Source organism: Phycodurus eques, chromosome 3 (genome assembly GCF_024500275.1).
Source record: "Phycodurus eques isolate BA_2022a chromosome 3, UOR_Pequ_1.1, whole genome shotgun sequence".
Taxonomy (NCBI): Eukaryota; Metazoa; Chordata; class Actinopteri; order Syngnathiformes; family Syngnathidae; genus Phycodurus; species Phycodurus eques.
This window is the reverse complement of record NC_084527.1, coordinates 13,755,029-13,779,703: the sequence shown is the minus strand read 5'-3', so window position 1 is coordinate 13,779,703 and position 24,675 is coordinate 13,755,029. Positions and strand designations below refer to the sequence as shown.

General features: G+C 41.8%; 1 protein-coding gene across 15 annotated transcripts in view; it reads right to left on the bottom strand.

Moving 5' to 3' along the window:
• Positions 1-24,675, bottom strand: part of LOC133400019 (potassium channel subfamily T member 1-like) — a 79,534-nt gene that overhangs the window by 37,058 nt on the left and 17,801 nt on the right. For 11 of the 15 annotated variants that reach the window (XR_009768281.1, XM_061672147.1, XM_061672151.1 and 8 more), the window contains exons 4-5: positions 11,765-11,803; positions 415-494 (exon numbers count right to left, since the gene is read on the bottom strand). Coding sequence is in view for 14 of the 15 variants with exons in the window: in XM_061672147.1 (XP_061528131.1) it covers positions 415-494; positions 11,765-11,803 (119 nt within the window). In the remaining variant the exon portion in view is untranslated. Of the gene's footprint in view, positions 1-414; positions 495-11,764; positions 11,804-17,617; positions 18,016-24,675 lie in introns of those variants that run through there. The other 4 variants (XM_061672150.1, XM_061672152.1, XM_061672156.1 and 1 more) reach the window with 3 other exon arrangements.

The window sequence follows — 24,675 nt, the reverse complement described above, 5'->3', positions numbered from 1 at the left end:
CAACTGAGCATCGATCCCAGCAATGTGGCCCTGCAGCAAACGGTGACATTTTCATTCAATTCTGCTGCCTTTTGTATTGATGGAGCAACACTGACTGGACTTAAGGACAGCAGATTCCAAGAGTTTTACAGAAGAACACCAGTGTTTCCCGCAGTGATGTTTTGATTGTCTTTGTTTGTTGTATTTCCTTGTCAGAGCAAAGTGCTGCCCTTCCTCCCAATAAAAGACCCTCAGTCTTCAATATGAGGCTTAATAAAGGCCTAATGTAATTATCAAAACCCAAAGTGAGCCTGAGATTGGATGCATCATCAGTGAGTGTGCTTTCCTACACAATGCATGCGTTTGCTCATTTGCACCGAGCCTCTTACAATTTGCTCTGTTGGATATTGGCGTTGTGGTGCCGGTTTTACTTACTTGACCTTTGATTTTTAATGAAGAAAAGTTTCAGCCTCTCCTTGAAGGTGTTTTCGTTCACGTAGAACTCCACCTGCACCCTGTGTGGGAGAAGAGTCACATCCTGGCTGAAGTGTTCACATTCACAGGCAAAGTCACATACAGTACATTAGTCTTCAAAAAGCAAAGCAATTATGCCTTTGGTTTGGTTTCGCACACAAGTCTGCTGTTTCTAAGGACACGCTTCAGGTATTATTGCATCCTGCCCGCTCCAAACAGCCTGAAAATGACACAAAGGTGGTTTCCACACCCACACCCGCACAATTTGACAGAGATGGGGCACAAGTTTGTAATCCTAACAATTAAAAATATCAGTCGAATATAGTCAACTGGTCTACAACAATTATTTAAATCTACCTCTTTTTAATAATGCCGCTGTTAACTATACTAACCCCAAATAGATTCTAAAATACTTTTTTTTTTTTTTTTTTTTTTTTAATAAAACAGGCTGACATAATATTAATTTAGTTTTCTCAAAACTCTAATTCTAGTCAATAGATCTTAAAGGTGTGTCAAAACTAAGTTTATCTTAAGTTAGTTTTAGTTTAATGTTTTTGTTTTTAGGGTGAAGAATGACTAGCAATAACAATGAAAAGGCCTTTTCTGGGTTAGAATATGCTTGAACAGTCAAATAAGAATGTGGATGGTGCATTTTCGAGGAAATTCTAAAAGAAAATACATAAACTGGAAAGCAGATTTTTGCACACGGCTCCAAAAAATTCAAAGAGGAAGGCATGTCACGTCACAGCTGACGCATCATTTTCTGTATGACACTTTATGAATCTACTGTATAGCAGTTTCAATATGTTGTTGGAATTTTGCTGAATAAACACTTTTAAACATTTTTCAACATGAAGCATAATTAATTTAATTTCCTTATGACATGCAGTTACTCACAAATTCAGATTTCAAATCATTTTTTGAGGGCACACCTTGTATACATTATATCAGTGGTGTGGATTTGACTAAATTTTTTAATGGACCAATCGCAAGATTAACAATCAATTAATTGAATAATATTTATATTTTAGATATTAGATTGTTCAGAATTTTCTGAACTCCTGCTTCAATGGTAGTCTTAGATCGAGCAGAATAATGCTTCCGGAGGACTTGTGTAAGAGAGTGGTAGCTCAACTCACCAAAGATAATGTTATATTGTTTTTGTTTAGAACACAAACTTTAGCTAAGAGTGATTCAACAGCCTCTTTGATGATTTCCGCCAAATTGCGCACTCCATTTTGCCTCAATTGCTTCGAGACATGATTAATCAAAACTCCCCTCCCAAAAAAACAACAATAGTTATTTAACAATCAATTAAATGATTAGAATGCCTATCCCTGAAACATATGGGGCGAGGGCATTTTTTAAATGTTTCTACTATATATAAAACAGCATCCAGGCATCCAGTGGTTTAAAATGCATTATTTTTGCTTTGAGAATCTGCTTCTCAAGTCTAGATTCTGTACTTTGAATCAGACAGTCAGTCATTAACAATGGAAATTAAAGGGAAGCAGATACAACACATTTGAACATCCCTGGTGGACCAAATGACCACTTAAGCAGTGATGATGATGTCGAGGGGAGCGCCGATAAATGCAGGTTCTGTAATGCAGTGAGGCTCATTGTTGCTAATGAACACAGAGGGAGTTATTAAAGGAATGCGGAGCTGACAAGATGAATAAGGGATACAAAAGGGAGGAGACATAAGAGCAGTAGGGCCACCGCCGATATGAGTAGGAAGAAGATAAGAAATACAGCATTCCCCACGCCAATTCCCCCATCGTATCCAATTGGCTCTGTCGCCATGGATACAGCTTCCAGGGCAGGAAACGCTCACTCACGTGTCTGTGCGCTTTCAGAACAAGGAATTAACTGCGAGCTGACATGCTGAAACCCACAGGCACTCCCATCTCAGAGACTCCGTGCCACCCAAACACGCACAGCTGTGGGTAAAGCATGTATCATCTGTATGGACTTGTGCTTGATTACATGATGAAACGTCATGCAGTGATTTTGCTGTGATTCAGATGATCAATAATCTATGCGGTCCAGATGTTCTCTACTGACAACAGCTGTCAGGTTGGACATATGCTGCAGCGATAAAGGCTGAGAGTTTATCCAGCTTTGCATACAGCAACGTTAAAGTCTATGCAGTTACACACGAGAACACACTCCAACTTTAAATCTGACTCCAAAATAAACTCGCCTCTAATAATAATTGCTGTGATGTCACGCTTTGTTTGAACTGGCTTGAACATGGCTTGTTTGTCTGCGTCTCCGTGTGGGCGGGTGAGATGAGAGTAGTAGCACAATGCCTTGGATGGGAAAAAAGTGCTTGTTGTTGTATTATGTTTCAAATGGGAAAAAAACATTGTGATCCATCCACTCTTCTAGACTGCTTTTCCTGCCCAGGATGACGGAAGGGCCTAGAGCTTACGCCAGCAAGAACTACACCTTGAACTGCTCACCAGTCGGCCATAGGACAACGAGCGGGATTTGCTATAGTGAGGTGCATGAACCACACAGTGCACCACCGCTATTCGCCGGCGATAGGGACCGGGCCTGACCGCGAACAGCGACAATTCACAAATAATTGACGTCTCTTATAATTTGATTTACTTTTTTTCTTTTTCTTTACCCCAATAAAACTTTAATTAGTGGGTATATACCGCCAACTGTGTTTTCAGGGTTGCCCCCCCCCCCCCCCAAAAAAAAGACTAAAAAAAAATCTATTAAAAAAAATGTATAACAAAATTGAAACCAAATCGGGGAAAAAGAAAGTCCTCGAATAGGTGAATCAGGTGCTGAAGCATAGATATGCAGGGGTCCACTGTACTACGCATGGAGCATGGGATTCATTTGTTCCCTACAGCGCTTATCCTCATTGGCATCACAGGTGAGCTGGAGCCTATCCCAGCTGACTTTGGCCAAGAGGCGGGGTACACTCTGAACTGGTGACTAGCAAATCGCAGGGCACATATAGACAAACAATCAGTCACACTCATATTCCCAGCTACGGACAATCCAATGACTTGAATGTGCATTTTTTTGGAATGTGGGAGGAAGCCAGCGTGCAAATCCAGAAGCTTGCTCACCCCTCGAACACCATGCTGTCGTGACCTGTTATATACAGTGCACTGCTGCATATGTTCAATTGAGCTTTAGCCAATTTGCAGATTTTTTTAGGGCACCTATCTTCGGTTATTTGCTGAAAATCGTAGCTGTTTCTAAAGGCTGCCTCACAACGAGCGATGCAACCGAACCCGACTGAACTCTCGCACAATGTGTGGGGTTCCGCAACTGTTTTCAAGAGCGGTCGACCAGTCGGCCACTACTTTCAAAGTTAAAAATTTTTATCGCCGGTGCACAGCGTCGCGACATAGCAGATTAGAACCAATCAAAATACACAAAAGCTTTCACCCAAAAATATATTTCTGGGTTTTCAGCGAGCGAGCCACACAACGGCACCACAGCACCCCCAAGCCATACAAATACATTGCATGAAGTATACATACAGGTATGTTGTGTTAACTATACAGTATTTATAATTTAATATGTACAGTACCTCTGGATTAAATGGCCAAAATGTACGCAAGTGAATGCCTCTTTTAAAATACCTACACTCTCGCTTTTATTCACTCCATTGTCCTCTCTCTTTATCAACCCGCTTCCTCCTTTAATTATTACTCTCTTTTAATGGTTTAATAAATGTGATAAAGTACAATACACTCTATGTGCATCATCAAAAGCCTATACAGGCTCAATTTTTAGGGCGTCCATATATACATTCGCTCAATATGCAGGTGTGAGTTGCCAACTGTCATTTTTTAGGGTCCAATCAGGTTCCACCGATTTGCGCAGTGTGCGGCGGGCCTAATGTGGAGGGCAAAGCAATACAAATATTAGTTTTGTGGGCTCTTGATGTTGCAGTTATGCTTAATTCATTGATATATATTTTTTCTGCTGTATTTGAGATGCCCTGTTTTGTTGGTGGTCCTTGAAAGCACCTCTTGTTAAGTCAAAGGTGAAACTGATAGTATGTAGTATACTCCCCAACATTTATTCTTGTGTGTAAATGCCAAAAGCTAAGTTTAATGACTTAATATTGTTTGTTTAAAGTGCTAGTGCACATATTTCTGGGACTAATTGTGATGGCACGTGAGTTTGTGCTAGCTGTATTTTAGGCTACTATGCTAGCTAATAGCTAATAATTAACAACGTCCGCCACCGGCGCCGTCAACCTGCGGGGCGCCGTTGGAAATTCAGCTACTGTGGGTTGAAGTCAAAGAAGAAGAGGAGGTGGAAAGCGGGTTCTTCGGCAGAAAGAGAAGAGGAAAACACAGAGCCTAGAACTGAATGTGGGGACTTTGAATGTTGGGACTATGACAGGAAAATGATGAGGAGAAAGGTTGATATATTGTGTGTCCAGGAGACCAGGTGGAAAGGCAGTAAGGCTAGAAGTTTAGGGGCAGGGTTTAAATTATTTTACCATGGTGTCGATGGGAAGAGAAATGGAGTCGGGGTTATTTTAAAAGAAGAGTTGGCTAAGAATGTCTTGGAGGTGAAAAGAGTATCAGATCGAGTGATGAGGCTGAAATTTGAAATTGAGGGTGTTATGTGTAATGTGATTAGTGGCTATGCCCCACAGGTAGGATGTGACCTAGAGGTGAAAGAGAAATTATGGAAGGAGCTAGATGATGTAGTTCTTAGCATCCCAGACAGAGAGAGAGTCGTAATTGGTGCAGATTGTAATGGACATGTTGGTGAAGGTAATAGGGGTGATGAAGAAGTGATGGGTAAATACGGCATCCAGGAAAGGAACTTGGAGGGACAGATGGTGGTAGACTTTGCAACAAGGATGCAAATGGCTGTAGTGAACACTTTTTTCCAGAAGAGGCACGAACATAGGGTGACCTACAAGAGCGGAGGTAGAAGCACACAGGTGGATTACATCTTGTGCAGACGATGTAATCTGAAGGAGGTTACCAACTGTAAGGTAGTGGTAGGGGAGAGTGTGGCTAGACAGCATAGGATGGTGGTGTGTAAGATGACTCTGGTGGTGGGGAGGAAAATTAGGAAGACAAAGGCAGAGAAGAGAACCATGTGGTGGAAGCTGAGACAGGACGAGTGTTGTGCAGCTTTTCGGGAAGAGGTGATACAGGCTCTCGGTGGACGGCAGGAGCTTCCAGAAGACTGGACCACTGCAGCCAAGGTGATCAGAGAAGCAGGCAGGAGAGTACTTGGTGTATCTTCTGGCAGGAAAGGAGAGAAGGAGACTTGGTGGTGGAACCTCACAGTACAGGAAATCATACAAGGAAAGAGGTTAGCTAAGAAGAAGTGGGACACTGAGAGGACCGAGGAGAGGCGAAAGGAATACATTGAGATGCGACACAGGGCAAAGGTAGAGGTGGCAAAGGCAAAACAAGAGGCATATGATGACATGTATGGCAGGTTGGACACTAAAGAAGGAGAAAAGGATCTATACAGGCTGGCCAGACAGAGGGACAGAGATGGGAAGGATGTGCAGCAGGTTAGGGTGATTAAGGATAGAGATGGAAATATGTTGACTGGTGCCAGCAGTGTGCTTGCTAGATGGAAAGAATACTTCGAGGAGTTGATGAATGAGGAAAATGATAGAGAAGGGAGAGTAGAAGAGGTAAGTGTGGTGGACCAGGAAGTGGCAATGATTAGTAAGGGGGAAGTTAGAAAGGCATTAAAGAGGATGAAAAATGGAAAGGCAGTTGGTCCTGATGACATTCCTGTGGAGGTATGGAAGCATCTAGGAGAGGTGGCTGTGAAGTTTTTGACCAGCTTGTTCAATAGAATTCTAGTGCGTGAGAAGATGCCTGAGGAATGGAGGAAAAGTGTACTGGTGCCCATTTTTAAGAACAAAGGTGATGTGCAGAGCTGTGGCAACTATAGAGGAATAAAGTTGATGAGCCACACAATGAAGTTATGGGAAAGAGTAGTGGAGGATAGACTCAGGACAGAAGTGAGTATTTGCGAGCAACAGTATGGTTTCATGCCTAGAAAGAGTACCACAGATGCATTATTTGCCTTGAGGATGTTGATGGAAAAGTACAGAGAAGGTCAGAAGGAGCTACATTGTCTCTTTGTAGATCTAGAGAAAGCCTATGACAGAGTACCCAGAGAAGAACTGTGGTACTGCATGCGGAAGTCTGGAGTGGCAGAGAAGTATGTTAGAATAATACAGGACATGTACGAGGGCAGCAGAACAGCGGTGAGGTGTGCTGTAGGTGTGACAGAAGAATTTAAGGTGGATGTGGGACTGCATCAGGGATCAGCCCTGAGCCCCTTCCTTTTTGCAGTGGTGATGGATAGGCTGACAGATGAGGTTAGACTGGAATCCCCGTGGACCATGATGTTTGCAGATGACATTGTGATCTGCAGTGAAAGCAGGGAGCAGCTGGAGGAACAGTTAGAGACATGGAGGCATGCACTGGAAAGAAGAGGAATGAAGATTAGCCGAAGTAAAACAGAATATATGTGCATGAATGAGAGGGCTGGTGGGGGAAGAATGAGGCTACAGGGAGAAGCGATAGCAAGGGTGGAGGACTTTAAATACTTGGGGTCAACCGTCCAGAGCAATGGTGAGTGTGGTCAGGAAGTGAAGAAACGGGTCAAAGCAGGTTGGAACGGGTGGAGGAAGGTGTCAGGCGTGTTATGTGACAGAAGAGTCTCTGCTAGGATGAAGGGCAAAGTTTATAAAACAGTAGTGAGGCCAGCCATGATGTACGGATTAGAGACAGTGGCACTGAAGAGACAACAGGAAGCAGAGCTGGAGGTGGCGGAAATGAAGATGTTGAGGTTCGCTCTTGGAGTGACCAGGTTGGATAAAATTAGAAATGAGCTCATCAGAGGGACAGCCAAGGTTCGATGTTTTGGAGACAAAGTTAGAGAGCGCAGACTTCAATGGTTTGGACACGTCCAGAGGAGAAATAGTGAGTATATTGGAAGACGGATGATGAGGATGGAGCTGCCAGGCAAGAGAGCTCGAGGAAGACCAAAGAGAAGGTTGATGGATGTCGTGAGGGAAGACATGATGGCAGTTGGTGTTCGAGAGGAGGATGCAGGAGATAGGCTTACATGGAAAAGGATGACGCGCTGTGGCGACCCCTAACGGGACAAGCCAAAAGGAAAAGAAGATGCTAGCTAATGGGAGGGTTGGCCGTATCGTCACCAAATGGTCATGTGGTGTCTCGGTTGGCAGAAAGCCAATGGTAGTCAATAGCTGACCACGAGTTATCGGGTTATTCACGCTTATTCCCGTTAATTAATAAATGGTAGTTTCGTGTTGTGTTATGTGCTGTACATACAGATTGTCAACGAAGCATTCGTAGAGCTTTTACAGCATCCCAGACACATGAAGCTCATTGAAAGCTTACGTGCAGCCACATTACGTGACACAACTGGAACCATACTGACCAACCATGTTTGCTTTCGGCACCTTATATAGTAATGGTAAGACACATAACGTTGTAATAACTTGTTTTGCAATATATATTGCATATAATATATGTTGATATTTAATGACGTGGAACAAACAAACAAAAGATAAATCTTACATTAGCTGAATAAGTTACAGCTCACTCTTAAATTCTTGATGTCTGCCTTACTTTTGGTGATATTTTACTTCTTAAGTAGGCCTACTATCGTATGCAAATTACAAATGAATATGAGCCTTATAATATGCAAATGCACGTCACATATGCAGATGTTTCGCCGTCTGAACATTTTCCAATCAACAATTGAATGATTGACACTTACTTCTATGCGTCAAGAGAATTGTAGACTTTCATTTAATCTTTTGTGTAGGCCGAAATTAAAAAGTTGTCGATCAAATAAATCCCCTCAGTCAGGCCAGATGGATGGATTTGGGACACATTTGTGCAAAACATATTGAAAGCAAATTCTGATTGCCACTGTTGTACATAGCTTTGTTTGGCATCGGCTGGCCCAAACCTGCATACTGCGATAAAAAGCCACGAAAACAAGGTTTCTTATCCCAAATTATATGTAGGTGAATGGTACTTTTACCAACCAATGTTAATGCACATACGCCAGAATTACGTCACAATGACGTTTCACAAACGCTCCCATCCTATTGATGAGCCTCATGTAAAGGTGGTTTATTTGTGTTGAATAATTTAACTACCCGGTTCATGATTGTGTACATGCTAAAGCAAAGCATGGTGCTGATCATCATCTCTGTTTTAAGTGCTTTGCCACCATCTTGTGGAAGCCACATTATTATTTTGGGGTGGCAACTGCAATGTTGTTACGAGATATGCTAACAGCCAACCTAGTTTCGTCTATTCTTTTACAACAGCTCTTTCTTCTTTTTTGTGTTTCGCAGTCTGGATGCCCTATGGCCCCATGCTGCCTCTCACAGGTCAGTCTTGGTACTATGACAGACATGCGGCTTGAGGAAAGAGAGGATTATTAGTGGAGATATCGTTATGTCTGGTGGCACGGTGGACGACTGGATTAGCACATCTGCCTCACAGTTCTGTGTGGAGTTTGCATGTTCTCCCTGTGTCTGCGTGGGGTTTCTCCGGGTACTCCAGTTTCCTCCCACATTCCAAAAACATACATGGTAGGCTAATTGAAGACTCTAAATTGCCCGTAGGTGTGAACGTGAGAGTGCATGGTTGTTTGTTTATATGTGCCCTGCGATTGGCTGGCGACCAGTTCCGGGTGTACCCCGCCTCTCGTCCGAAGACAGGTGGGATAGGCTCCAGCACGCCCGCGACCCTAGTGAGGATAAGAGGTACAGAAAATGGATGGATGGATGGATCGTTATGTGTGTGTGGTGTGCTGCATTGGTTATCTCGAGTACAACACACTGCAAAATGTTTCTCATCATGTGAGTGGTCTCAAATTTTAAAATCAGTTAAGATGTTAAAAATCTGTATGTGCGTGCCCCACTTGACTCAAGACATGAATCAATCAAATTTAATGCTCGTCCCTATTCTACACTTTGATTTGCCCCAAAATCTAATCTTGGCATGTCCGAATCTTGCGCAGTATTTTATGGTCATTTGTTTGTACTTCTTTTTTAGTGTTATTCTTCTATCAAAAATGCAATTAAACTATAAGTGCCTTGATCGAGGTCAATATCTCACTGTGAAGACACTTCCAGACCACCAGTGCTTGTGAGTGTGTTTCTATTCCATCAGCCTGTAAAGCTAGTCGAACAAATAGTTCCTGCTGAGAACAAATCATCTTCATTACTTTTATTTATGTTGCACAAGTGCCGCCGCATAAACAGTAACTGATAAAAACTCAGCAGTGCATTATTTCCAATTAGGGCACAAAAAGAGCACCTCTTCTTCTGTTAGCAAACATTATGCTAGAGCCTGGTGTCACCGCTTACTGTACACCATGACAGTTTCCAGTGGTGTGGTGACATTTAATTTGCTTAGGTTGCCTTGTAAGGAGTATGTAATCTGCACAGAATCAGTCTTTCTCCTTCACTGCTTGAATAGTTTGCTGTATTTATTCTCGATAAGAAATAGGTAGGCACCATACCTCTGATGTGATAAAAAGGCTGCAGCCACACTAAAAATATACCTCACTGTCCTGAATATTCAAAAGGCTCTATTGTCTTTTCTCATATCCTCCTCCTTCATCTTATAAGAAGATATTGTGTAACTGGACTAAGTCCAGACTACTTGGAGGGAAGTACATAGGTTTGCTATAAAAGGGAACCTTATTGGCCAGCGGCCCGAAAAGATCAAGAGGAAAGTGCAAGTATCAGTCAGTTTTGGTCCTCCGAGTCATCATTACCTGCTGTAAGAGAGATATACAAACACAAGGGAGCAGAGAGATGTTACAAGCACTAATATGAACGCAGACAAAATGGTGAAGCGCCAGGAAAAAGTTGTAGTTTAATACTCTTTCCAGTGGTTTCCTGATGAGTGTGCATTTCAAATTAGCTGATATAAGTTGTCAAAAGTATTTCAAGATCTATCACACCGTTTGGACTCGAATGTGCCGACGTAGCAGGAAATCTGTTAATCAATGTCACAATTTTGAGGAGCCTATTTTAATAATAGGTTGATATAGAAAACTACGGCGGCACGGTGGACGTCTGGTTAGAGCGTCAGCCTCACGGTTCTGAGGACCTGGCCGCTTCTCCTCACTAGGGTTGCCGACGTGCTGGAGCCTAACCCAGCTATCATCGGGCAGGAGGCGGGGTACACCCTGAACTGGTTGCCAGCCAATCGCAGGGCACATACAAACAAACAAACAAACATTCACATTCACACCTACGTGCAATTTAGAGTTGTCAATTAACCTACCATGAATGTTTTTGGGATGTGGGAAGAAACCGGAGTGCCGGGAGAAAAAAACATGCAGGCACGGGGAGAACATGCAAACTCCACACAGGCGGGAACGGGGATTGAACCCCGGTCCTCAGAACCGTGAGGCTGACACTCTAACCAGTCGGGTCACCGTGCCGCCGGGGGTGCACTTGTTACAAGAAAATACTGACCACAGCAATGTTTAAATATTTATGAGACTCGTTCAAATGGTTTCTGAGATTCCTTTCACTAAGAAAAGCAGGTGCCAATAATGTCTCTCAGCCATTTGAAAGAACCAGCACCGAGAGGCGAGAGATGAAGGTAAAGAGTGCATGTCAACATGCTTACAGCTCACCACTTAGTGTGTCCCCAGGGGATAAAAATCCATTTTCTAACAGTAGTAGGGTATCGTAAAAGCATGAATAGTCAGTGGGTAATGCACAACAAGGAAAAAGTCATTGGTGTGAATACAACGTAAGAGGAATCAACCACTCCCAAACACTTTATTGTAAGTATGATTGGGGAGTTGTAGCATGCAAATTGCACACAACTATTAATCTTATCAATCGATCAAGGCTGGGTCATATTGAAAACTGATGTGAGGATCCAATGACAGACAATTCAAAAGAAGTTGGGCATTGACACACAAGCTGCCTTTTCACCATAGTGTGGTGTGATTGAAAGACAAGCAAATCAATGCAATTTTTCTTTCTTTTTCTCAGAGGTTTTATCGCCACAGCAACTGTTGAAAAGGTAGCTATAAATGATAGGGTCATTCTCACGATTGTGTAGCAATATCATTACTCAGGCATGAATCGTAAAACTGCCAAACATGGTCAAGCTGTTATGTTTGTACAACCGGTGTACTTAAATAAACAGTGCCACGTGTGCCTCTGTGATGTTTTTCCAGTCCGTCCTTTGTGCCGTAAGGCCTATGAAAACTTAATCCATGACATGCAAGCATGATGCTGCCAGAGACTTACTGGGCATTGGTTGAGTCCATACTGTACTCCTCCTGATACCTGGATGCAGCACACATGGACACAGACAGGTACCGGTTAGGAAAGCAAGGGGAAGGCAAGGACATGATGGGACAGAGAGAAAAGGATTCCACTGCAGATCGCTTTGGCGCTTGCATCACGTATCAACAAATGCTGATGGTATGTGTACTTGAGGAGCAAAAAACACAATGCAAACCATGGGTAACCAGTGAACATGCCCTCTCTGGACATTGTCATACGGATGGCCAGGAAGAAAGTGGGAGTGCTCAACGCTGACATGCCAGGATAGAGGCCAATTTTACTGTCAAAACAGAATTGAAAGCAGAAGAAATTGATTTACCTTGAGGCCACTATGGTTAAACCTTGATCGTTTTCCAGTTAAGGCTACGCAGTTTAAAAGTTTTTGACAAGGAGACATCACATTTACGCCTTCTAAATGGGCTAATGGAGTATCCATTAAACCCAGGAAGCAGCTAGGTCACAAGAGAGGACCTGCACATCCCATTAATCTGAAACATCTAGCCATATCAACTAGGCTGAGTCACTTACTCATTCCCAATGACTACATCGACTGTCCAATTGTGGCTGTTTGCGACCAACAGCTGGTTTTGGTGGCTTTTCTACAACATCAAAATGTACACAGCGCTCCTTCATTTCTTAAATGTTCAAATCAATTCACTTCAGTCCCTTTCAGTTTGACATTGACAGCCTTGTGTATGTACATTTGTAACATGCACATTGATAACATTATAATTAAATTCAACTGATCTAATTAAGTAACAAAAACAAATAAACAAAAAAAAAACCACTAACATTGTATAACTGATACAATTACAGTGTTCATTTCCATGCCCTTCATGAACAATAAAGCGAATAGTAGATGGTTAGACAGACTGTCAGGAATACAGTACATAGCAACAACAAGGTCTATGAGCTTACTGATGGCAATAAAGATCCTGTCTGTTTGCAAACAGCATTACCATGGCACAGGCAAAAAAAAAAAAAAGAACAACCTCAGAAGTGATACAGTTTATCCTTACAGAAGCCTTTTTAGCAAAAACGATATACATCCATATTCATGCAATTTGCATCTCTGTGCCCTGTAGATATCGTCCCTTCGATTTGAGACATTTAGCAAAGCATACCACGCTCACCTCTGTACGGCAAATTTAAAATCCCAAGCTGGAGCTGAGCTAGCAAGACAAGTGGAAAGCAGCACTTTGGAAGCATGCTTTCGACCACATTCCCTGGAAACGACTGACGGGAGGGAGGGCCTCACGCATGGGCATTATCTCTGCAGCAATTTCAAGGGCAAATGGGATTTGTAGTTTCACTCACGGGAAGGATGCCACTTGTGCAAGAACATTTGAGCAGTCAATTTATTGCATATTTAAAAAGTCAGTTGGTAATCGTATTTATATACTTCCATGTAATACCATGTAATTCCTTAAGAGGCGATAGTGAGTCACTGAGTGTCTCTACTCGCTTCAGTTTAGGTTAGTTGGTTTTCCATGGGAAAATACAACAACAACAAAAAATAAACTTTGAACAAGACTAACAAAGAACATCGAAAGAAAACAAGGGTCTCTGTTTAATTCACAGTGTGTGATAGTTTTACCTGAGAGGGGCCTAAGGGCAGCACTGAATGGGACTGCTGCAGTAGAGTGGAAATTGTGGAGTAATTTTTTTTTTGCCATTGTATCCTCAAACTCATGCCCAAATGACAAATCCGCTCGACCAAAATGCTCGCAACCCCATGATCGGGAACAAGAAAAGTATCTAAAGTAACATAACACCTGCTACTACATCTCCTTTTGCTAATGGAAACTGTCAATAGCGAGTAGAGTAAGTCGCCTGCAGTGGAAAAGGCGCACAAGTTTAAGCTTCAGCACAAGACTTAAAGACACAGAGGGGGCGCTGCAGGAGTGTCCCTATGTCACGACAGGTTTTTAAAGATTACACAGAATTTTCATATTTATATTAAAAATAAATATTTTATTTATTTGAGCGGTAAAGAAAATGGATGGATGGATGGATGTTTGTTTCCTGTTATTTTTATTTGCATTTAATTTTTGGTTTAATTTATGTACAGCACTTAGTTTCAGCTGCAGTTGTTTTTCAAGTGCTCTATCAATATAGTTGAGGTGAGTTAGGAATAGATTTTTTTTTTAATTTAATTTGATTGATTTCTCTTTCTTCTTGTATTATCTTGTAAAATGTTTTCATTCTGAATTGTATTCATGTATGACTGTAATTTAACAATGTGAGTCCTCTCTGTGGAAAATGTTATACAAATAACATTTACTTACTTACAGGTTCTTTAGATTAACACTAACTTGCATCTCTAAATGATTTTTGAGGCTCCATTCTTAGACATCAAGTCACCCAAAGGTGGCAAATTTGGAGGCAGAAGCTAATCATGAGCTTCATGCCTGACGCATTTCGGCTGCCCACCAAATAGAACATTCGTTCAGCCCTTAGCGTCACTTTTAAATTCAATAACATTTCGAATTAAATCTTCTTCTTATTCGAAATGGTCTGTGATTTCTAGATGAGTCAGAGGTAAAATGGAATAAAAACATTCAGCTAAAATAACCCCTCATTCTCACTTTCCTCAAGCCTCCTAAATGAATCCATGTAACATATTGATCTCAAGAGCGCAAAGTGATGCTTTTTGTTGAAACCCACTTATGCATGAAAATGATTTGAGACTCACAAAGCTCACTGTCACATTTTTAGATTAATGCTCTTATTACTTTTTTTATTAGATCATTTTAAGGCACAGTAACAATGGGATTTTTTGTTGCTGACTTTATTAATGATAAAGACAATGCTGGACACCACATAATATAATCAGAGGACCACTTAAGAACAGCTCATTAATACCCAGGGATGAGATCAAATGAAAGTGTAATTGTTCTGTGATGGGGTTGGGGGGCACAAATGATTATTAAGGCAAAAGAAAGAGGATGTATGACTTTGTAGTGCAAAAACAGTGGAATCAATAGTCAAGAAGCAATGACTATGACTTGTTTTAATAACTGTGCAAAGTGAGCGTTAAACATTTGGACAAATATAGGAACTTGAACACCCAAAGTGATCTCCAATTTAAGTATATATCCTTTTTTGTACTAGCTCATTCATGATCACCAATGAAATTTCCCTCCGGATCCAAACCGTTCTCAAAATACATACACAAAAAATGTAAAATGACTCAAACAATCCATCAAAATGTGACCGCATGATGAAATGTGGTTGCCAGGGAAATATAAGTTGATAAATGGCAAAAGTGTTTCTAAGTGGAAGCCACGGCTGCTCTGCGGAAAGATCAGCAGATGAGAGGGAGGTGGTGCTGACTTTCTGTCAATCAACAGCTAGAGAGCTCTTTATCAGATTGCGTCTGTGCTGCCGGCTAACTCTTCAGTAAATCGCTCCAATCAGTTTGTGGAATACACAGACTGACCATTCAAATTCAAATCTTTTGCGAGCAGAAGATCCCAAATTGATTCTTCACAGTGAGGCAATAAGTTGGGGAGTTAAATCTTTCTGTTTCGACGACATTCAGTTGTTGAAGATCCTCCAAGAGTCATTAAGCATCAACAATACCAAGCAGTAATATACTGCTCCAGCTTTTGTTTTTTTCCACACAGAAACTATAACAGGATAAATAAATTACCCCAAAACAAATACATTCTGCTGCTGCAAAGGATCAGTTTATTGATCTTCCTCCCATTATTTTTGCTAACACAAATCCAATGGTGACTGTTTTTCACAAGCAAAAGATCGCTGGATGCTGTCGATATCCTGCGGCAGGGCTTTCTAAGGAAAAGACTGAAAGCTCAAGCTAAAGTAAATCCTTCACTGAAAATGACGTGAACAACCGAATCGGGCAATTGAATCAACCCCACCGTAATCTCCATTAAAAATGCTTGTTGCAACCCTACATCCTTTTCTCATATACATTTTGGAGGGTATTTTCTATAGTGCTTGTCCTTCCTGGGATTGCAGGTCAGCTGAGGTCCACTAGCTTCTTATTATAGCAAAATAAGGAAATTTACAGAAAAATTGTCTTCAAATAATTGCAGCAGGTTCATAAGGCAGTGATGCTCTTGTTCCTCTGGCTAGAACACAATGAAAAAAGTCTGACCCACGGGTTTAACAACCGTTTTTAAACTGAAAGCTACTTCTTGGGTACTGATTAATGCAAACGGTTTACACATACATAATTGTAAAATAACACATTTTCTCAAATTACCTTTAATTATATGATATTCATGATAATGATATCCATCTATGTGTAGACACTGATCACGATTTCTCACAATAACCATTAACAAAGATTTAACAAGGTAGGGAACATAAATATCAAGATGCAACACTATTTCTATAAATCTCTGCAAGTGTTTACATTTTCAAAGATCACTTCTACAGCATTCCTGGGAAATCACAATGTCCCGTCACTTTGAACCTATTTTTAGAACAGTCACACAGGCTCCTCGTGGCCCTTGGGGGCTACCTGGTGTCCCCAAGCTCCATGTTGGCCCTGCTCTAAGCGACAGTATGTCATCCAAAACTTACAAGTAAACAGACCTCATACCAGCCGCTACTAAGCAAAACTTTCTGTGACTGATTTACCGCGATCACTAACGTCACAGCACACCAAAACCACAATGTCTCTTTGACACAAAATGTCACATACATCTCTTGCATAACCAATGCCAGTTCTGTTACAGGTTGACAATAAAGGAAGTGAGAGACACGTTTACTCTGTTTGTCGGTCTGGCCCCTGGGACTAAAGTTGGACACTTTTGCCCCTCGGACTAAAGTGTCCAAGTGTCTTGCCTTAGGGTAAACATTGGCAGATGCAACATACTGATGAAAGGGCCATAGCCAATGGTGCTTAATGTTGGTGCAAATGAACCAGGACAACTGCGATTGACTAGCAACCAGTCCAGGGTGTACCCCGCCTCTCACCCAAAGTCAGCTGGCATAGGCTCCAGCCCATCCGTGACCCTAATATGGACAAGCGCGATAGAAAATGGATAACTCGATGGATGAAACAGAACTAATGTATTCATAATATTAGGGTTAAGTCAGTGAATCATTGCAGCACGCATGCCTGCATTTATAATGAGACAACAGCATTGAACTCAGTTCTATTAAACAGTGAATGCTCAGCGATGCTGCAAATACTCCCGACTCCCCACTGCAGCACCGGGATTGTGAAGTGCTCTCTGAAACACAGCCAAACCAAAACAAAAAAAAAGCACATTTGTGTTTTGTGCAGCCAAACTCTCTTTAAATAACCTGCAGTGTTTGAGTGCAAAGACGATTGCATCAAGCTATGTTGCATTTTTTTTGATAGCTGTCAATCAAATGGTACATTAGTGTCCTCAATCATAAACGGCATTGGTTGGCACGTCACCATAATCCCCCATGGTTTGCATTTGACACTCTATAAATGTAATTGCATTATGGGGGGGAAAAGTCACTTGGAGAGTCATTGAATTGTAGTGGGGATGCAGCATCTATGGAATTATGTAACCACTGAAGTCAGCCTTTTGTATGGGAGCTCTTGTGATGAGAGGTGGAAAAAAAATAGAATAAAAAAGAATGACAGCAGCTGTCATGAAATGGTCTCACAGGGAGGCTGTGAGGGCGTTTTAACGAGCCCACGAGCCTCCGTGCGTAACCATCACGCTACCGCACTTGCTTAAGGGGTGCACGGGGAAATACACATTTAACGGTACATTCAATATCGATCGGCAAATTGAAGTTTCGCCGCGGGAAAAAGACGTAGGCATGTATGCATGTATACTGCTGCAGCTCTTCTACCTTTGGCCGACATCGCTCCCAAACGAGTCCATGCTCCTCAGAGGATTGGACGAGTGCACCCAGGTGGGCTCGGGAGTTTTCCGCACCTCGGTCTTCACGTCTGGGTCGATCTCCGAGGGCGACGGTGTCAGCTTGGCGCCCGCCATGGTTCGCTAACGAAACGCCCCCCTCCTCTTGCAGGCACGCAGTCGGCGTCCTCGACTCGATCAGGGCATCTTCGTCTCACTCGACCAGCACGGAGGAGGGCGAGAGGCTACCTCCCTCGACGCATCGGTGGATGTTCTTCGGAGAGAGGCTGTGAGGAGCGCCGGCTCGCCTGCTGCTTGTTCTCCATTCCTGATGGAAACGAGCGCAGTCTCCCTGCGTCGTCACGATGTAACGTCAAAGCTCTCTCGGCCAACGAGTCTCTCTAAGCTTACATAACTTGGGAGTTGTTTTCACGTAAGTTTTCATATTATGATTGATGCGCAGCACACATCCAAATTAAGATGTTTAAGATCCCCACGTATAACATCCACCTACAGTAAATCCTAAATTTTACACACTCTTGTTGTTGTGCCAGTGTAACCCGGTTAGAAAAATGGTATGGTACATCGAAAGAAAATATTGGAGTATATTCAAGTAAATAGTTAAATACGTTTCTAGCTTAATAAATAGAAATTACAGCATCGCTAACACCAGCCCCCGCCAGCCGGGCTTCCTGCTCACTCACCTTACAGTTATTGTCATCTGATTAGTGGAAAGTGTCTTTGTGTGTCTTGAGAAGCGCTATATGTTTATTGTATTATTATTATTATTATGAAAATAAAAGCTTTTATCATCGCATTAGAGACACAGAGGGAATGATATGTATGTATACGTATATACATTTATTATTAATTTGCATTTATTTTAAATATGTGTGCTTGTGCTTGACTGACTCAAAAATTAGCCATTAGCTAGAAGCTGCGAATGAAAGCTATCTCCGCGAGGACGTCAAGACTTGCGGTTAAAATCACTCATGAGTAAGTTCACTGCGTAGTACGTCGTTCCTTGCGCAAACGAATCACTCATCGTACTAGTGCATTGCTCCTTAGCGGGTCACAAACGAAGTTCAACGAGCGAATCACTCGTGTCTAATGGATCAAAAACGATAAGTTAGACGAACGAATCACCCTTCAGTTTTTCAGTTCCTCAACACACCAGATCACTGAACGAATCACTCAGTTCACTTAAGTCCCTCCCCTAAATGAATCATCTTCAATTCTTCAGTTCCTCAGTACACCAGTACACCAGTTCACTGAACGAATCACTCTTCAGTTCTTCGGTACACCAGTTCACTGAAGGAATCACTCAGTTCACTTAAGTCCCTCACCCGCCTGCACGCCACTGTCTGACGCTGGCTTCTCATTGGTCATTCGCCGAAGTGAGTGACAACGCTGGCGAATCGCAAATCACATGGCAGTACGTTTAATGAAGTCCCTCCGCTGCCTGCAACGCTGGCTGCTCATTGGTCATTCGCCAAAGATTCAGAAGTGATTTATGAAAGAGAACACTTCAGCAGTTCTGTTTCCGCTCCCAGCCGACTCGCTCGACTCACGACGGCAGCCAAGATAAAAGAACGAATAATTACATGATCTGATTCAGTTCAGTTCGTTCACTAAAAAGATTCTCTTTTTTGAACGCAAAGTTCACAAACGTAACAACATGAGTTGGAGGTTTGAGAAAGAACATAAGAAAGAGCGAAGGAAAAAGTTTTGAAGTGATTTATCTAGGTCTAAATTTTTATAGGACAAAAACCTGACATGAACAGGGATGTGTCGACTTTTTTTATATCCACTCTATAAATGTATAATTGCCTCATCCTATTATTATACATACTGTACACAACAAATCAATAGATAACGAGTTTTGAAATCCGAAGTCAAAGGAAAAAATTTGTTCAACTATTATTCAATTCATTTTGACATATGACAAACCATTCCCCTCAAAGAAACTGGATAAGCAATTTGGCATTTGGATTTGAAAGGGCCCCGGGGTCTTTGTTTCATGAGATCCTGTTAACGTTTGTCAAATCTTAATCCTGACTGACCCCTGAAAACACACCTGCATCAAAACCTATGAGTGGATTTGTTTGGAAACTGTGATAAGCCAAACAATGATACATATATCATAAATAAACACACTTAAGTACGCAAAAACTACAGAATAAAATTTAACAGGCAGAGATACTTGGTATGGTTGCATACAGACAACCAAGACAGATGCACTAATTGGAGCAGAGAGACATTTAGTGGCGTGATGGGGAACTGCAGATAGAGAGGCACTCAAGTGTGTCTGATTAAAAAGACACTGTTCAAAAGACATTCTACAGCTAATGACACAGGTGGCAGTAGAGCCTGCGTTTTTGCACTACAAAGGCAATAAGAGGAAACTGTCTTAATGAAGCACCACATAAAAAGATCCACACTGAAAATGTTTGTTAGAGTCAGTGAACAATTCATTCAGAAACAATCGCAAAATGTATCAGGGAATCTTAAGTGCAATGCAATGCACCGTGCAATGCTTGATGCAAAACGTAGAGGAAATGTTACATTGTACGATTCAACAACACACACAATGTGACATAAGTCGATGAATGTAGGGACACAAGATATTTGTGCCACTGTTCTCACATTTCAACTTGTCACACTTATTGAGGGATGGCATAGGGGCCTTGACATCATATTGTATTTACATAAACAGGGTAGACACATAGGGTTGCAAAAGTGTGGCGTTTTCAAGTTGGAAATGTTCCACAGGAATTAATATGAATTTATGGTAATTCACTGGAATTTACAGGTATTAACATGAATAAACCAGGAATTTACAAAATTTACAGTTGGCTCTTAATAAGAAACCTTAAAATAGTTGGTTTAAGAATTGGTTAGGAATTTAGTACGTGTGTAATCCACTTAAGAGAACAAAACTATCCACTGCATTGTACACATTATTATTCAGCTAGTTTATTTAGAAGCAGCATGTCTCCCTTGATAAAGCTGGAATGGGGCAAATAACACAATCAGGGCTCCCCGCAAAGCTCCGCATTCATGCTGAAGCTACATGCACCGTGCAGCAGATGGACACTGAGAGCTGCGGTGTTGCATCTTCTGTCAAAACATATTAAGGCAGCAAGCTGGTGCTGCTTTAGGCAAGCAGCAGAAGTCTCGCCAGTGCCACTGGCTACAGCTTGCACACGACAGACAACTCCCTTCCACAGCGTGCACATGCGACTCGACTGCTGTTTCGCTATCACCCGTTCTGTTAAAAAAAAAAAAAAGGTCCCGCTAGCCAATTAGTGGTTGCAACCTTATGTTCTCTTCTGAAATGGAAAACCCTGGAAGGAATGTTCACTATAGGTTCCTCAACCATCATCCAAAATAAATACACAATTGAGACCAGAGTTCCCAAGTGCATGTGAGTTTTCCTCTGTGCCCCCCCCAAAAACTCCTGAGGTTCATGTTTGACATGCTTGCTCATACCTGGTAGAGTACATTTACTAAAAACATTTTAAAGAAGAACCTAAATGTGTCTTAAGTCCCTTTTACATTCCCAATTCATCCTCCTTTTTTTCGAATCACGGCTCTCTCCAAGGGCAGCACGGTGAAGTGGTGTTTAAACCTTTCTGCACGGTGTTTGCACATTCTCATCACATTTGCGTATCTATCTTATCTATCGAGTAGCGAGCTAACTAGCTAACAAGTTCGCTGGATCTTGAGTGTAAATCAAAGGCAGCTAATCACTGGACCTTCAGCTGTGCCTCTGACACTGCAATTTTCTAGGATCTCTGCATAATTTGGCTACTTCCAAATATTAGTTGGGACAGATGAACCCAAATTAGCTGGTGTCATATTGAACCAGTTTTATAGTAGTTCAAAGCAATAGGTGCACCTCCCCTTGGGCCAGAGGAAGCAGCAGCTAGCTAGAGATAAATTAAGAGAATTTTCTTAAGGCCAACCAATATCAGTAAAAAGTTATAAAAGTTGATTTTCATTTCCCATGGTGAGAGAAGTCTGCAGAGCAAAAGAGCTCCAGAAAAATAGTTTTATTGAGGGCAGATTTTAAAAATTCTCATATGTTGAGACAGTAAGCACACATTCCACTACAGATTAGAATAGTGACAGACCATAAGATGATTCCATTTGAGATAATTATCTGTCATGAGTTTCTAAATTGTTGCTTATTTTAGAAGGGTTGTTCTGAAATTTGCTTGAATTAAATGTGTTGCCTGAGATTCACTGTCGCACTGTTTTTCTTTACTTTAAAATCTAAATACATTTATGGTGTAACGGACAAAAGAAGATTTATTAATTATAGACTATTTTCCTGATTATTTTTTCTTGGCAAAACGATGACTGAAAATGTGCAGATTTTAACCAGCATTACCAAACGCACACATCGCTACAATCCAGCTTCACTCTTCAACATTAGTCTCATACCCGTTATTCCTGCGTAATCCTCCAAGTGACGCTACATACCTCAAACAACACTGGAAGCCCCCCTCCCCCCATGGCCTCATTCAAATGCCTGCATCATCACAGCTGCTTATCAAAATGTAAGAAGAACCCAACACCCGCGATGCTAATTAGGCAGACGAGACAAAGCATGGAGGCTTGAGAATGAACACAGGAGGGGTACTCTGAGCATCCATCTAATCATTGTCGCTGTAGCCTACCTTTAATTGTCTGCCCTGTTTGAGTCCTGTGTGTGTAGTCACAATAATGTTCCAGATAATTTCCAGCAATAAAAGTGCTGTAAGAGAGCTGATGGATTCAGAATATGGCTGAGTTTAAGGAAGTTGTGTCACATACACTAAATGCTAGATGTAAGAAGGGATTGATCCTTGTTGTAATGCCTCACTCTTCTCACTATATTCCGACATTTTGTGATTACACATAGCCCCATGAAATGTGATAAAACACTGTGAAAATGTTCGGTTGCTTGTACTTTGCCATGCCAATAACAATAATCAACGAGCTTGAGAGCACATCACAGACAAACGGCCTCTCTCAAGTCGAGTGGCCCCCAAGTGTCACCCACCCACTTGGTGCCGATGCTGGTGACTAATGCCATCAGCGGTCCAAAGTGCAAACTCGGTTAAGCGGAACTGTGCATGTCCCTGAGAACAACACTCGGTCTGTCAAACACGTCAGAAGATGATTTTAGGAAACTCTATCAACACGAGATGAGGAAATGTGTCATGTGAGTGCAGGTCCATTCTAAAGAAACCGAAGATTATTTTAACAAGTTTCTGCAGACTAGTTACAAACAGTACATGATGTTCGTCTAGCATGCTTCATTCAATGGCAAATGTGACTGATCTCTCTTGCCTTTCATTTGGTCTTGCATTTTCTGTTTTTCTCTTCGTTTTTTTGAATTTTTTTTTGTTGTATTATTAGGCTATTTATGACTTCTTAAACTCGCTCAGGTGAAACCATCTAGGGGACAATCCCCAAAGGTCATTGCTGCCATGAGCAAGCAAAAACCAGAGGTATTATTTCCATTGTTTGGCTCTCTGCGACAGGTAGCTGGCATGGGTTTCACATTCTATGATTTCCTGGTGTAATGACATAGTGTAAATGTTAAGGAAAATGAGAGCGAAACTGTAGATGTCAGAATCCGCTCGAGTGTGATGCAAAACACCAAAATACAACTTGATCCGGCATTAAAGTAATCTCATGCCCACTCAGTGATGCTATAACCTTCCATAAATTGAATAAAGTGTGTTTGGCTCATTTGGACCTCATCCCACACCATACACTTGACCAGTGATGTCCTTTCGCAAGTGTGTATGGCGTGTTCTTTCGGGATACAGCAGTCCAATCACCAATCATAGTGCAGCGGCGCATGTCCTGGAGCCAGTAATATTGGGATAACACGTACGCGAAAGACATGCCCGGAGCTCCTCAACACTGTCAGTAACCATGTACCGGGCGCCTTAGAAAAGTGAAATATGACCTGTAAGTAATATTAATAATCAACCGAGAACAATATGGCCTTTGCAAAGAAGCGTAAGGTGGACCAGGAGAACCGTCAGTTCAAGGGCCAATGGACAGACCAGTTTTGTTTCATATTACTGGAACAAAACCGACATGTTTAATCTGCACACAGACTGTTGCTGTCTGCAAAGCTGAAAATCTAAAGTGGCACTTTAACACCAAGCATGCTACAAGCTTTAATGCCAATTACCCAACAAAATCGGATCAGCGTAAAAAGAAAATAGCAAGAATGTTGACGGCACATAAGCAGTCTGTTTCTACTTTAAACAAATCTACATCAGCACAAGAGAGCGCAAAAGCCGCATCACTGCAAGTTTCATGGACCTTTACAAAAGCTAAGAAGCCATTTGCTGATGCCAAATTCATTAAATAGTGTGCAATTGAAATGGTAGGGGAAGTTTTAAAGTCATGATCAGAAAAAGAAGAAAGAAGCTGTGGAGCTGTTAAAGCAGGTGCCACTGTCGACTAACACAGAAACAAGAGGAGTAGAAGTTTTAGCAGAGGATTGTTTTTCCTGTCTACTCACCAATTTGAAGAAAGCAGAAGCCATTTCACTTGCCATAGATACATCCTGTGACCGAAGCGATATGGAACAACTGGCTGTGTTTGCATGATTTTTTTGATGGGAAGACATTTCGGGAAGAGCTGCTTGCTTTGTTTCCTCTACCGGGGCGCACAACCGGCGAAATAGTCTTGAACGAGTTGACACATTTCTTCGAGAAGAATGGGTTGGATTTGACAAAAATTGTGTCAGTTGTGACGGACGGAGCTCCATCGATGGTGGGACACTTCAAGGCCTTGGTGAGCCAGCTTTTTGCCGTTTACCTGGCACTGCTGATATTTCACTGCATCATACACAAAACACTGCTCTGTGCTAAACTAAGTAGAGAAATGCGACAGGTGATGGATACTGTGACACGAATTGTTAACTTTGTTCGTGAACGCTCCGGTCTGCAACGTCATCTTTTCAGAGCATTACTGGAAGAAATGTCAGCTGAACACAAGGATCTTTTGCTACATAACAATGTTCGCTGGTTGAGC